The 15,696-nt window shown below is 28.0% G+C and overlaps 3 protein-coding genes across 7 annotated transcripts in view; 1 reads left to right on the top strand and 2 right to left on the bottom strand.

Moving 5' to 3' along the window:
- Nucleotides 1-6,508, top strand: part of LOC111690373 (sodium-dependent neutral amino acid transporter B(0)AT3) — a 20,709-nt gene extending 14,201 nt beyond the window's left edge. For 3 of the 4 annotated variants that reach the window (XM_046947399.1, XM_046947398.1, XM_046947402.1), the window contains 7 exons: nucleotides 767-1,136; nucleotides 1,212-1,446; nucleotides 3,661-4,013; nucleotides 4,770-4,973; nucleotides 5,037-5,194; nucleotides 5,252-5,515; nucleotides 5,577-6,508. In XM_046947399.1, the coding sequence (XP_046803355.1) occupies nucleotides 767-1,136; nucleotides 1,212-1,446; nucleotides 3,661-4,013; nucleotides 4,770-4,973; nucleotides 5,037-5,194; nucleotides 5,252-5,515; nucleotides 5,577-5,781 (1,789 nt within the window). In that variant the 3' untranslated portion in view covers nucleotides 5,782-6,508. The remainder of the gene's footprint in view (nucleotides 1-766; nucleotides 1,137-1,211; nucleotides 1,447-3,660; nucleotides 4,014-4,769; nucleotides 4,974-5,036; nucleotides 5,195-5,251; nucleotides 5,516-5,576) is intronic. The other variant, XM_046947401.1, reaches the window with a different exon arrangement.
- Nucleotides 3,080-3,675, bottom strand: LOC124419092. The gene has a single exon (XM_046947403.1). It carries the CDS (start codon nucleotides 3,564-3,566, stop codon nucleotides 3,186-3,188), a length of 381 nt encoding a protein of 126 aa, XP_046803359.1. The 5' UTR covers nucleotides 3,567-3,675; the 3' UTR covers nucleotides 3,080-3,185.
- Nucleotides 6,509-11,982: 5,474 nt separating the features above from the next.
- LOC111690380 (tRNA dimethylallyltransferase) overlaps nucleotides 11,983-15,696 on the bottom strand; it is a 161,491-nt gene continuing 157,777 nt past the window's right edge. Inside the window, exons 6-9 of one of the 2 annotated variants that reach the window (XM_046946373.1) lie at nucleotides 15,066-15,169; nucleotides 14,358-14,554; nucleotides 12,329-12,693; nucleotides 11,983-12,260 (exon numbers count right to left, since the gene is read on the bottom strand). In XM_046946373.1, the coding sequence (XP_046802329.1) occupies nucleotides 12,096-12,260; nucleotides 12,329-12,693; nucleotides 14,358-14,554; nucleotides 15,066-15,169 (831 nt within the window). In that variant the 3' untranslated portion in view covers nucleotides 11,983-12,095. The remainder of the gene's footprint in view (nucleotides 12,261-12,328; nucleotides 12,694-14,357; nucleotides 14,555-15,065; nucleotides 15,170-15,696) is intronic. The other variant, XM_023452849.2, reaches the window with a different exon arrangement.

Below are 15,696 nucleotides of genomic sequence, written 5' to 3'. Positions count from 1 at the left end.
TGAGGACCCATACAAGGGGACTTTTTGGTACTTTTTCGTTTTTCAAAAGGTACTTTTTGCAATTTCTACGATATTAAACCTAGAAACATGTAATTATGTATGTATGGCGCGGATTAAGTAAGTACCCATAAAAGGGGACTTTTTGGTACTTTTTCGTTTTTCAAAAGGTACTTTTTGCAATTTCTACGATATTAAACCTAGAAACATGTAATTAAGTATGTATGGCCAGGATTAAGTGGCCAGGGGACTTTTTGGTACTTTTTCGTTCTTCAAAAGGTACTTTTTGCAATTTCTACAATATTGAACCTAGAAACATGTAATTAAGTATGTATGGCCCGGATAAAGTGAGGACCCATAGATGGGGACTTTTTGGTACTTTTTCGTTCTTCAAAAGGTACAAAAGGCTTTAAACACATCATGGTGAAGGGTATATAAGATTCGGCACAGCCGAATATAGAACTCTTACTTGTTTAATTACTACTTTGGTTTTTTTGGGATGAAAAGAACAAACAAAATAAAATGTTGACAACCTTTAACATTTTCCCTTGAGAATGATATTTAATTTTAAATAGCTTTTGTAAAAAAATGTTCGCTCTATATATTTGTTTGTGTACAGGAACACAATTTTCAGGTATTTTTTTTGTTCGTTTCCTTTTGATGCTGTTTTAAATGAAATTATTTCTTATTGTAGGATTTGTGATAAATAACTTTGGTAACGACTTTTGTTAATGTAACTTTCTTTTCTTTTGTGTGTTTTTATTTTCAGTTATGCCGTTGGCCTTGGAAATGTTTGGCGTTTTCCCTACTTAGCCCAGAAGAATGGTGGTGGAGCATTCTTAGTGCCCTACTTTATAATGTTGTGTATACAGGGTATACCAATATTTTATCTAGAATTGGCTATAGGCCAACGTTTACGTAAGGGAGCGATTGGTGTATGGAGTCAAGTATCACCGTATTTGGGTGGCATTGGCCTATCGTCGGCCGTCGTCAGTTATATTGTTGCATTGTATTATAATACAATTATAGCATGGTGCCTAATTTACTTGTTGCATAGTTTTGAATCCCCACTGCCTTGGGCAGATTGTCCAACACGTCTCTATGCCAATTATACGTATGATCATGAACCCGAATGTGTGGTAAGTAGGCACAATAATAATTTAATAGTTTTTGTTATTATTTAAATGTGTATTTCTATGTCATTGATTTTCTAGGCCTCATCACCCACACAATACTATTGGTATCGCACTACTTTACAATGTTCGGAAAGTGTCAATGAACCGGAAAACTTCAATTATCATATGGGTATAGCATTGATTGTATCATGGTTTCTTGTTTATATTTGTATGGTGCAGGGTATAACATCATCGGGTAAAATTGTCTATATGACAGCAATATTTCCATATGTTGTTTTGATTATATTCTTCTTTCGTGGCATCACATTGAAGGGTAAGTATGATGGTTTTAATTTGTACATCGTTTATGTTAATGTCATCATTATGAATAAGAAATTAATAGAATAGCAAAGTAAGGAAGAATTAAAAATTAAGTTACAAAAATTAATGATGTCGTAAATGAAAATTTGTAATGTATGCGGATTTTTTAGTTGCACTGGTATGCAATGGAATTCTGTTTTAGGAAAAATTATAAAATAATTTAAGATGTTAATATACAAAACTGACATCTGCTGTCGAGACTATGAAATATTCAAATTCGTGCATTAACCATCACAACAAAATATTTTGTATATCCACTAGAGTATTCAAACGATTAATCGTTTAATTAATCGATTAATTTTTGACGATTAATCGTTCGAATAAATGAAAATTGTCAAATTTCAAATAACGAATAAACCGAATAATTTCTATCAATTAACCGATTAAGAAAAACTCACTATTTAGCAGTAAAATTACTACGTATTTTCTAAAAATTTAATATTTTTATAATAAATTTTCTTCTTTTCTTAATTTCTTTATCAATTTTCTATAATAAAGAAAATTTATTTGATGATTTTCGAAAAGAAATCATGGAAATAATTATATCGCTTTTATTTTTTCAACCAGTTTTTTTTGGGAATATTGTTGTGTTCTTAAGTATTTCTTATAAGTTTTCAGCAACAGTTATAGCTCAACGTATGAATTCTAGAACTCGTTGAAAATCTTAAAAACAGTAATGTCTTTATACAGAAAAGCATTTCACATAAACAGGAATAATTTCTAGTATTTGCTAAAAAAACTGAACAAAGAATGGAAGTGAAAATAATTTTTTTGTTTATAAACCGTGCAAAAGTTATTTTCAAACATGGAAAAATCCATGCGTACAGGAAACTGTGAACCATTATTATTAACTCTGTGTACTCAGTTTTGCATAATCAGCTCTTATGCTCCTGTAAAAGGACTTTAAAGTTTAAAATACATTCAATTTCAAAATTTATATTAAAAAGTTGGTATTAATATTAATTTCATATAAAGCTAAGTTCCTCTGCTTCGAAATAATATAATTTATTTCAAATCATCAAGAATGAATTGGAAATCTTAAAGAAAATTTGTCGCAAATAAGTAGTTTAAAGTTTTTGAGTCGAAAATGAAACCTTTTTAAATTTAATTTCTTTTTTCGTTTTTTCTCTAAGTGAGACAGGTAAATAATACAGAACGAATGTACAGATTCCCAGCTTTCATTTGATACCAATAGTAGCATTATAAAATACATATAAATATTTTAAATATTCGTTTGTAGTCCTTTAAACGCAATTCTATAAGAGGAATATATTTTCACATGCTTGAAGAAAATTATTGTTAAAAGCAATAATAACATCTAGTTTCCTTTTATTCGAATAACCGAATAATTTTTAATTATCCGATTACTAACCGGCTAACGTAAAACCTCAAATAATTATTTGTCGAATAAACCGAATAAGACAAAACCTCGAATAATACCCTAATATCCACCATTAAAAAAGATGGGGGGATATTCTGATTTTGGGGGCTCCCACGAACTAACGAGCTAATACGGGAGCCACGTGTCTCCCAAGCTCGTGAATTTTTTGCATGTGCCCCCAAAAATATAAAAAAAACATTGCACATTTCATATCAAATTGCACGGCTTTTATTAACGACACCTGTACGTATACGTGTTAATGATTTATTGATATTACAAATATGAAGTATACGCTTGATTTAAAAAATCTCTCACATTACTGCATTCTTTTGTTGTTGACAAAATCCTGGTTTACCGCACTCTTCGTAATAGTACAATAAGGGAAAACGATTGTATTTATCCAAAATAGGTTTCAAACAGGCAAATTTTTGATAATCTTCTTTATCATGAACATGTTGATGAACATTTTTGATGATACGTTTATTTAATCGTCTTTCTTGGCTATAAATCATAAAAGCATCTTTATCATACTTCTCCTTAGTTTCCTTATAAATTCGATCCATTTCTTTATATAAAATACGTTGTTGCTCGGGAAACCAATGATATAACTGGCGCCATTTGCGACGAGCACGTCCAATAGTACCAATAACATCACGTTGATGGTGAATCTGATGATTAAAAATCACTTCCATGATGAAATTAACGAATATACTAATTTAAATTTGAAATAATTTATTATTGTTTTTAAATAAAAATTATAATAATAATTTTGATTTTTATTTACAGGTGCCTCTGATGGTGTCGCTCATTTGTTCACACCTCGTTGGGAAACTTTATTAGATCCTGTTGTTTGGCTCGAAGCGGGTACGCAAATTTTCTTTTCTTTGGGTTTAGCTTTTGGTGGTCTTATCGCCTTTAGCTCTTATAATCCAGCTAATAATAATTGTTATCGTGATGCCATATTGGTGTCTCTGACCAATTGTGGTACATCTATGTTTGCTGGTGTTGTGGTTTTCTCCGTAATTGGCTTTAAAGCTACGGCGACATTTGATCGTTGCACTGAGGATAGAAATCATTTGATCTCATTAAATAAGACAACAAATTTACCGGTGTGTGATTTGGAAAAGGAATTAGCAAATGTAAGTTTTTGGTATTTATACCCTACACCACTTTAGTGGGGAAGGTATATTGGATTTGTGCTGATGTTTGTAACATACAAAAATATTCGACCCACCTTAAAGTATACCAATCGGCTTAGGATCGTTTTCTGAGTCGTATTAAATTATAAGTTCTATAGCTTATGCGTTTGGAACTAAATATCCAGATTATATAGATGCTTTTATTTCTGACTATAGATTTCTATATTTTGGACTATTGATATCCCATAGTTAGGACTATTGATTCAATATAGTCTGTGCTATATAATCTTTATAGTCTGGGACAGAGATTCTCTATAGTCAGGAGTATAGATTCTCTATTGTTTGGACTGAAGATTCTATATAGTCTAAACTTCATATTCTCTATAGTCTGGACTATATATTCTCTGTAGTTATTATCTGGACTATGATTCTTTATAGTCGTGGCTTTAGATTTTCTATAGTCTGGTCTAAAGTTTCTATACAGTCTGGATTATAGATTCCATATATTTTCTATAGTAAGAACTACAGGTTCTATAGACTATAGATTCTCTATAGCCTAGAGTCTAGACTTCAGATTATACTTTCTATATAGTATGGACTGTAGATTCTAGGATATAATCTTGGCTATAAATTCTATATAGAATGGACTACAGCTTTGCCTTATTTTGACTTATAGATTATCTATAGTTTGCGCTTTCAAAGTGTAAAAATCTGATTTTAGAATTCTAAAACATTAATATCAATTTATTTTTTCAGAGTGCATCTGGTACCGGCTTGGCATTTATTATCTTCACAGAAGCTATTAATCAATTTCCGGGTGCACAGCTATGGGCAGTTCTATTCTTCTTAATGCTGTTTACACTGGGTATCGATTCACAATTTGGTACATTAGAAGGCGTTGTAACATCTTTAGTAGACATGAAACTATTTCCAAATTTACCCAAAGAATGGATAATTGGGGTATTTGAGAAGAATTTTACACTAATAATCAAACAATTTACTAATTATATAATTTTGTTAAAGGCTTTATGTTTTTCCTGCTGTTTAATATCCATGTCATTCGCTAATGGAGCGGGTAGTTATATATTTCAATTAATGGACAGTTTTGCGGGAAATTTTCCTTTATTGATTATTGCTTTATTTGAATGTTTATCAATTAGTTATATTTATGGAATAAGAAGGTGAGTTTTCATACAATTTAAAAAAAAATTTATAATTCTAAAGCATTTATGTTGCAGATTTTCCGATGATATAGAAATGATGACCGGTTCACGTCCTGGTTTATATTGGATGTTTTGTTGGAAATATTTATCACCTTGTGCCATGATTACCATTTTAACAGCATCATTTTATCAATTGTTAACTGAAGGCAGTAGTTATCCCGCTTGGATAGCAGCCAAAGGCATGACCGAGAAAATGGAATGGCCTCATTGGTGTATAGTTATAGCTTTTATATTGATATTATCTTCAATATTATGGATACCTATTGTAGCTATACTAAGGTAGTATAATAGAGTTATATTAATTTGAATTTCTTTCTTATAAAAAAAGTTGTTTTTAAAGATTATTCGGAATTAAAGTGGTGGAAGACTCTGATCCCGCTTGGTTCCCCGAGGCTGAACTCAAAGAAGTACATGGCATTGTGCCACATGAACCTACTGACATTGAAAGGACAATATTTTGTTTCAATATGGATGGAACTGAGGGCATGTGTTGTCCGAAATATGGTTTACCCGAGAAATCTCTAGAGGAAGAAGATGAAGAGTAATTGCAAAAGTAAGTGTTCGATTTTTAATTAAATGACAACAACAATTACCTTAGTTAACTTTAAGTTAAACAATAGTTTATAAAACGAATCTACTTAAATATAACATTATAGGCAATATTCGGGAAAGCATAACAAATTTATAGAGACATTACCAAACCCATGCATATTTTAATTTTATATACATATATATAAAAAAAGGAAATCTCTGTAAATACTCCTAAAACTTAATACAACATATTACATGATGATTGTTCTGTTATACATATATTTATGATATGTATGTAATTATACTATTTATATTTATTATATAAACTTTATAACACTGTATAACAGTTCCAAATATGATTTATGTTTAGAAAAAGCGAAATATTCCCAACAAAAATAACATCGCCACCGATTTTATTAAGTTTGTTTTTTACAAATGTTGCAGGTATTTTGAACTTGCTATTGAGAGTTACTAGATCCTTAGGTTTTCTTGTTTATACCCAAACGTATAGACTATAAACCAGACTATAGACTAGACTACACAGAGGGAAAAATAAACATACACTCCTGGTATATAATATAACATTTAGATTGCGACAACGAATTGTTGAAATTTAACAACGTTGTGTTGTCAATAATACATAATGTTGCGTGCGTACGTATTTATATATTTGACAACGGATGTTATTAAAAAAATTGGTGTAGATTTGTATATATTTTTTTCCTCTGTGTATAGACTAGACTATGGACTATTCTATAGACTAGACTATAGACTAGACTAGGGACTAGACTATAGACTGGAATATAGACTATACTATGAACTAGACTATAGACTGGACTATAGGTTGGACTATTGACTGGACTATAGACTGGACTATAGACTGGACTATAGACTGGACTATATACTGGACTATAGACTAGACTATAGACTAGAATATAGACTAGACTATTGACTGGACTATAGACTAGGTTATAGACTAGACTAAACTATAGACTGGACTATAGACAGGACTATAGACTAGACTATAGACTAGACTATAGACTAGACTATAGACCAGACTATAGACTAAACTATAGACTAGACTATAGTCTAGACTATATAGTAGACTATAGACTAGACTATAGACTAGACTATAGACTGGACTATAGACTAGGTTATTGACTGGACTATAGATTGGACTATTGACTGGACTATAGACTGGACTATAGACTAGACTATAGACTAGACTATAGACTAGACTATAGACTAGACTATAGACTAGACTATAGACTAGACTATAGACTAGACTATAGACTAGACTATAGACTAGACTATAGACCAGACTATAGACTAGACTATAGACTAGACTATTGACTAGACTATAGACTAGACTATAGACTAGACTATAGACTAGACTATAGACCAGACTATAGACTAGACTAGACTATAGACTGGACTATAGACTAGACTATAAACTAGACTATAGAATAGGTTATAGACTAGACTTTAGACTAGACTATAGACTAGACTATTGATTAGACTATAGACTTGACTATAGACTGTTTTAATTTCAAAAAAACAAATCATTTAATCCAATAATCTTTATAATGGAGTAGTTTTGTAAAATTCTGAATCACAATAAGAAATTATGATCAAATTTCCAACAAATACTTGCAGCATTTATTTATTTTACTCTCATAAATATCAGTTATATTTAAAACATAGACAATAAATTAATATATTTATTTTATTAATTATTCAAAAAAAAAAAAGACAATAATTTCACAAATAACAAAATGTTAAAATTTTAACATAAAGACAAATAAAGTATTTATAGTTCTTTTTAGAAAATCTACAAAACCAAAGAAAGATTAAAATAACTAAGTATTTAGTCAATAAAGACTGTACAAAATAAAGTAAAAAATTATTAATAATGTTAAAAACCCTAAAAGAAAATAAATAATAATAACTATGTATAATATACAAAAACCAAATGTTGGTTTCATCAGCCATTTAAAGAAAATTATGAAATATTTACATATAAATAGTAATAACTTAAAAAATATACTTAAATAATATTCATTAAATTTTCACTCGATACACAGTGACATACTTTATTGAAAAAAAAAAAAATTAAAACAATTATAAAAAATTATGTTAAAATAACTTTTGCTTAAGATTTGCAAAATAAAAAACTTTATTAATTTATGAAATCCCAGCAGTTCGGGAAGACGGTTCTTGAAATTTTGTTCTCTCACTGGCTAAAGTGAGGAAGTTAATTGCGTCTTTAGATACGTGGAAAATAAATAGTTAAATGGCTGCTCTAAATTACAAATGACAAGGACTAAATTTGTGACAAATAATCCAAAACATATAAATGTGCCAAGTTTGAAAAACAGTGGAAATTATTGTGTTTTACAAATGCATTGACTACTTGTCGAACTGCTGGGTTCTTTATACTATTTATTTTTGTTATTTGCTGACTAAAATATTTGCATTTAAGCTTTATGTTTGTAATATACATACATATGTACAAGAATTTATTATAACGTAAAAAAAAACATTTCGAATGCAATTTAATAATACTTAAGTGGAAGTAACATATCTTATAACAAATATTCATATAAATATAATATACATACATACCACAGTAATACGAACATTAATCAAATTATATAATATATTTATTTAATAGACTTTAGGATGCCCTACACAATAAGTTATAATATAGTAATATTTATATAAAACTTTTCTTTTATAGGCAAAATTTTTGTATACTGATCGTATATTTTCAATATAGTATGTATATTCTTGTCTATAGATTAGTTTATGATCTTGTCTAAATTTTGGCACATAAAGTTCATTGTTTATATATTGTACTATATACTTATATACAGTTCAGTCTATAGAATTAAATATCTGTCTGTAATCATCAAATTACTTTAAGACTAGATCAGTATACGTTGATAATTGCCTGGCTATAGTCAGGACTATTTATCAGTCTTAACATAGTTTAGTCTATAGTCCTGACTATAGATCAGTCTATATATAGTCTTTACTATTATCTATTATTTAATTGAAGACTAGATCTATATGTACTGATCATAACCCGGGTATAGTCACTACTATTTATCAGTCTTAACATAGTTTAGTATATAGTCTTGACAATATATCTGTTTATACTCTTTTACTAAGAATAAGTTAATGGTCTTGACCAGCTATTGGTCTATTGTCTTCACTATATATAATACTAAAATCTTGTATGGACTCTATATACGTCAGTCTATATATACACTCAACTTTATATATGTCCATACAGTTTACAGATAAGTATAGTTAGTTAGATTGAAGGGAGGTGGTGGGAATCGAACCCACCCCTCCGGTCTACCAGACTAGAACACTAACCTACCGGATGCCACCTACAGATAAGTATAAGACAAGATCAAAATGACTATAGTCTATATATCAGTCTAACTGTAGTTTAGTCTTTATCTTGGCAAACAACTATTAATCATTTGACAATATTCAACATAGATTTACACAGTATTGATTTGAGGTTAATAGACCTAACTATAGATCCGTATATAGTCTGTATTTTAGGCTTCACTTTTCAATATCCTATATAGATCAGTGTATAATCAAGACTGGTCTTTAGTGCCTCTATAGTCAGAACAATAAAGTATTTTTTGAAAGTTATTAGAAAGTTGAATTGTAGTATTATATAATACAACTAACATAAATAAAAAAATACACGCATTTATCAATTAACTCCAAAATAAAATGGATTTAATAATAAAAATGTAGTATAAAAAATATAACATCAATTTTAAATAAAATTGGATTCTTTTCGCTTCTTTGGAAGTCAAAAAATATCACTTTCACAGAAGGTAAACAAATTCACTTAGTGCTACTTTTGAACTGGTGATAAATGTTATTATTTTGAATGTACTTCGTCTTAAGTCTTAAGACTTTTCTATCCATTTCTAGTCACTAGTAATAATTGTACACCTTTCAATTGTCTTCACTACATATCCGTACATAGTCTTGGATCAATTTATATACTTGACTCTTGGTCAGTCCATATTCCTAAATATATACATACATGTTCCTAAATATATACATAATCTATAGTTTGATTATAGATCAGTCTTGTCTTAAAAACAGAGTTCGATCTTGACTATTTGAAGATCGATCTAAGGCTAGATAAGTTGTTTAAGCTCATTTTACAGTCTTGACTTTAGATCATAACTAAACCTTAAAATGATTTCTGTCTATAGTCTTGAATTAAGATCAGTTAAAAGTTTTGACTATAAACCCGTTTAAAGTTTTGGCTATAGATCGGGTTATAGTCTTCATTACACATCACTCTATACTCTTGATGGTAGATAAATATAGATAGAACAGTCTTTACATAACTCATACTTTTAAATGTAAATCTTAACCTATCAACCTAAATATAAATCAGCCTATTGTCTACAGATCAGTCTAATACTAGATTCATATATGCTGACTATAATCTATGTATGTTTAACCTTTTTCTACATATAAATCAGTTTACAGTCTTTACTGCAGCCTATGGATCAGTCTATACTATAGACTAATCTATAATCAAGGCTATAGACTCTATAGTCTTGATTATAGATTAGAATATAATATTATATATAGATTGATATACATTGTCTTTTGTAAAGAGTGTTTTATAGTATTTGATCAGAGATCAATCTTAAGTTTTTACTATAGATCAGCAAAAGATTTGACTTAAGTAGACAAAAAATCACTTTATTCTATTACATGCACACCCGTCCATTTTTGTTTATCTCAACTCCTTTATTTGGTGTAGGGTATCAAAATAATACCAATAACCTTCGCATATCTATAGTTGTTAATGAACTTGAGTTTTGTGTCGTTTATTTTATTATTATTTAATATATGTTGTTTTTGCAAATATTTGTTTTTAATTTTCAAATTAAGTATTTTCTTACTGAATTTTTTTTAATCAAAATTATAAAAAAAATTGATATGTTTAAGTCATAATTATATATTTTCCCATTTAATTGTGATATTTATGCTTAAACAAAAGTTTTCCTTAGTTAGCAAGAAAGAAGAAAAAGAAACACGATAATTTATAATACTTAAGTTAACAGTGATCGACATCAATTTGACATTGAAAAAATTATAAGAAAAATTATTTGTATTATTAACATTATTTAAAATATTTGATCAAGTCTGACTGTTTAAATTATTTAAGATTTTTAGAATATATTTCATTAAAATTTTTTATGTCTAAATTACATGGGGTATACTTCTGGGTATTTGAGTCGGACTGATGAAATCCTAAAAAAAAACTATGATCATTATATCATTAAAAAACTATGATCATTATATCATCATATCAATTTTATTCAAAAAATCTAAATGTTATTTTTAATAGCTTATAAAATGTGATTCATTAATACATCTCATAAGTAATAAAATAAAAATTGTTAGTTTATTAAAATTTAAATTAAACATAATTATTTAATAATAATAATATCTCATTATATATGTGTTACCATAAAAAGTCGGTACTATCGACTATAAATTACTGTACACCATAAAGTACATATATTAATTACAAAATGTATTATTTGCTGGGTTGTGTTTTAATTAAATTTCAATATATGGTGCAAAGTTTAAACATATAGTTTAAAATCATAATATCATAAACGGAAAATGTTATATTCCCCGATATATGGTTAAAAAGCGATTTTTTCAAAACTTATGTTGGGGTATAAAACATATAACTAAACAATCTATTGAATAAACAAATTTAAAATAATGTTTATAAATGTTAAATGTATACTTTAAACTAAAAAAATAATAATAATAATAAAAAAACATATTATTAAAAATAAAACTCCCTTAAAAGTAAAAAAAATATAAATTAATAAAATTATATTTAATATGAAAAAAAGTGTTAAAAACTATAATTATTTAATCCCCTAAAAAATCAAGTATTAATTATATTTATTATTATATATTCTATATATATATATAAATTAAAGGAAATATTTTAAAAAATATTAAATTACTTACTGTTGAAAATTGTTTAAAGAAAAACTGTAACTGAAATCAAAACTTTATATCACAACTTTAAAAATATATGTGTTTTCTTTAACGTTGTTTTTTTTTTTTTTTTGTTAAATTTATGTAAATTTTATAATTTATAATTTACTTTATTTATGTAAAAACATAAAACTATACAATAATTGTAAAGCAAATAAAATAATTGACAATAAAATGTATTTAATTTAATATTTGCAACAAATATTAAATATTCAATAAATTTTGAAAAAATGTATATATTTCATTACTCCTTCAAGTTTTGAGGTGGATTTGTAGCCATAGATGTAAGTGTTTTGGTTTTTTTTCGAAGGCCTTCTTTACGCTTTTTGTGTTTGTTGGATTTTAAATGCAATTGCCATTGATACTCGCCGATAAAATGACGTTCACACACAGTGCAAAAGTTGGAAGTCTGCAGGTCAAATTTAAAAAAATATCATTGAAATTAACTGATTTTCTTTAAAATATTCTCGCACTCACCTCTTCATTTAATCCAGCACCCGGATGTTGTCTCTTCTGCATAGGTTCTATTTCACACATTTGACCATTGCGATAAGCATCAATTATGTTAACGGCCGGTGAATAAACTCTTTCATGCCACTGACCAACATCACTCGTATCCAATTCATAAAGATCGGGTACTTGACGATCTCTACTGGCCAAGAAACGATTATTAATCCATTTAATTTGTTTCTTCGAATAACGACGTGTTACTAATTTCAATTCATTTAAACAGGAATTTAAAACATCTAACCCTGGGGGCAAATGATCTTTGGGAACTTTCAAGTTTACAGCTTCAGCGTCGTGCACTTCGTTTATTGAACTGGCATATGATTTAAATTGTTCTGTAATAGAGAATTTAGAGATAATAAAAAATATTTTTAAATTAAAAAAAAATTTACAAAAAATTCAAAAGAACTCATACTGTGCTTAAGAAATTTAAATAATTTATTATGAATTGCGATTTTGCAAGAACTTGAAATATTAAATCATTAGTTTTGATTTACTGTGTGAGATTCTTTTTTAGATTTACATGCTGTATGGGAATTTATTAGATTTTTAGTGTCAAATAAATATTAAAACTTTTAAGAATGAAGTAAATCGATGGCAGAATTTTCCACTTCAAACACTACTTTAAAAACTCTCATCAAAATTAAATGCAATAAGTAAAAGTTGTTTTTGTGAATTTTTTTATTGGGGTGGAGTCAATTCTGGACATAACATTATTATGCAACAATTTAAAAATAATTCAGTCCTGACTTAGTACTGACAAGACTCCTGAGCTTTGAAGTAATTTTCTGAACAATCCCGTTTATGGGGGGTTGGGTCAATTATCAACCGTTCTTCATTACATTCGGTAGAAAGATTTCGGCTGACTAACTAACTAATTATCTAACTAACTAACTAACTAATTAATTAACTAACTAACTAACTAACTAACTAACTAACTAACTAACTAACTAACTAACTAACTAACTAACTAACAAACTAACAATCTAACTAAGTAACTAACTAACTAACTAAATAATTAACTAACTAACAAACTAACTAACTAACTAACTAACTAACTAACTAACTAACTAACTAACTAACTAACTAACTAACTAACTAACTAACTAACTAACTAACTAACTAACTAACTAACTAACTAACTAACTAACTAACTAACTAACTAACTAACTAACAAACTAACAATCTAACTAAGTAACTAACTAACTAACTAACTAACTAACTAACTAACCAACTAACTAACTAACTAACTAACTAACTAACTAACTAACTAACTAACTAACTAACTAACTAACTAACTAACTAACTAACTAACTAAATAATTAACTAACTAACAAACTAACTAACAATCTAACTAAGTAACTAATTAACTAGCTGACTAACTAACTAACTAACTAACTAAATAATTAACTAACTAACAAACTAACAATCTAACTAACTAACTAACTAACTAACTAACTAACTAACTAACTAACTAACTAACTAACTAACTAAGTAACTAACTAACTAACTAACTAACTAACTAACTAACTAACTAACTAACTAACTTACTAACTAACTAACTAACTAACTAACTAACTAACTAACTAACTAACTAACTAACTAACTAACTAACTAACTTACCAACTAACTAACTAATTAACTAACTAACTAACTAACTAACTAACTAACAATCTAACTAACTAACTAAATTACTAGCTAACTAACGAACTAACTAACTAAATAATTAACTAACTAACTAACTAACTAACTAACTAACTAACTAACTAACTAACTAACTAACTAACTAACTAACTAACTAAATAAATAACTAACCGGCTTAATTTTGACAATAGTTCCTTGTACAGTTCTTTAAAAAATCCAAAGCAAACATTTCTAAATACTAATATTGATTTTCTTTCTTGAAAAATGTGGTAAAAAATTCTCCTTATTAAAATAATAATAAATATTTGCAAACAAAAAAAGTTAATTTGTATATTACAATAGACACACAACTTACCTTCGGTTGGCATTTTATACGCATTCGCTTGTAAATATGTTTCAATTTTTTGATCATTTGCCGCATTAAATTGCTCTAAATATGGTATAAATTCTTTGAATCCAATCGTTTGTAATACGCCCTTAGTATAATTTGACGATGATGATGAGGATACTGATGCTGATGTGCTCGTTGTATCACAAGTATTCCCCGAAATACTTAAATCATAATTTAGCAAACAAAAGTAAATGTTGTCGTTGTTATTATTGTTGAATACAGAAAATAGAATAAATATGAGAAGCACAACATTGATTTATTCAAAAAGAATATATCATATTTGTTTTTGTATTGAGCATACAAAGAATGATTTATAGAAAATGATTAGCCGAAAATAAAAGAGAATAAAAGTTTTATTATAAAGCTTAGAAACTCGTCGTAGCATAAAAATACATAAATACAACCATATGTAAATATGTATCTATTTCTGTATGGATACATATGTTGAAGACTAATATGATTAATGGCTTTTTGTTTGCCAAACATTCATTCATTCAGTCACTCATTGATGTAAATGTACCTTTTGAAATTTCTACATATACATACTTACATATATTCATACATATGTATGTACATTTTAACATTATTGAATGAAACCATGGATAGGTCGATAGATGATAGAAAAATTGATAGTTGAATGAAATAATAAATGTATTTGTTGACATATCGTACCTATTGTTCACATTGTGCTCATTATGAAATGCTCGTATTTCACGCAGTAGACCCTGTTCCAACATAGCATCTACACGCTTGTCTAAGCGTTTGTTTAATACATCCTGTAATAGTAAACAAATTTAATTTATTATTGTCATATATGTATTAAGCTAATCACAGTTTAGTATTTTTGGATTTAGAAAGGATCCAACTATATGCTGTATCCTTCCATAGTCCAGACGCCGGATCTAGCTCAAACGTTTAGGGGAAAATTTAATACTATACTATATACCTGACTATAATTTAGACTATACTAAAGACTATCTACTAGACTATATACTAAAATATACTAGATTGTAGTTCAGAAGATACTAAAATAGACTATAGACAAGACTAAAAATTAGACTAAAGACTAGGCAATAGATTTAACTACAGATTAGACATAAGACTACTACAGTCTAGTCTATAGTCTATTCTGTAGTCTAGTCTATATTCTAGTCTATAGTGCTGTCTATAGTCTAGTCTATATTCTAGTCTATATTCTAGTCTATAGTCTAGTCTATAGTCTAGTCTATAGTTTAGTCTATAGTCTACTCTATAGTCTAGTCTATAGTCTAGTCTATAGTCTAGTCTATAGTCTAGTCTATAG

This window comes from Lucilia cuprina, chromosome 3 (genome assembly GCF_022045245.1).
Source record: "Lucilia cuprina isolate Lc7/37 chromosome 3, ASM2204524v1, whole genome shotgun sequence".
Classification (NCBI taxonomy): Eukaryota; Metazoa; Arthropoda; class Insecta; order Diptera; family Calliphoridae; genus Lucilia; species Lucilia cuprina.
The sequence above is the reverse complement of the archived record's forward strand: the minus strand, read 5'-3'. Positions and strand labels throughout refer to the sequence as shown.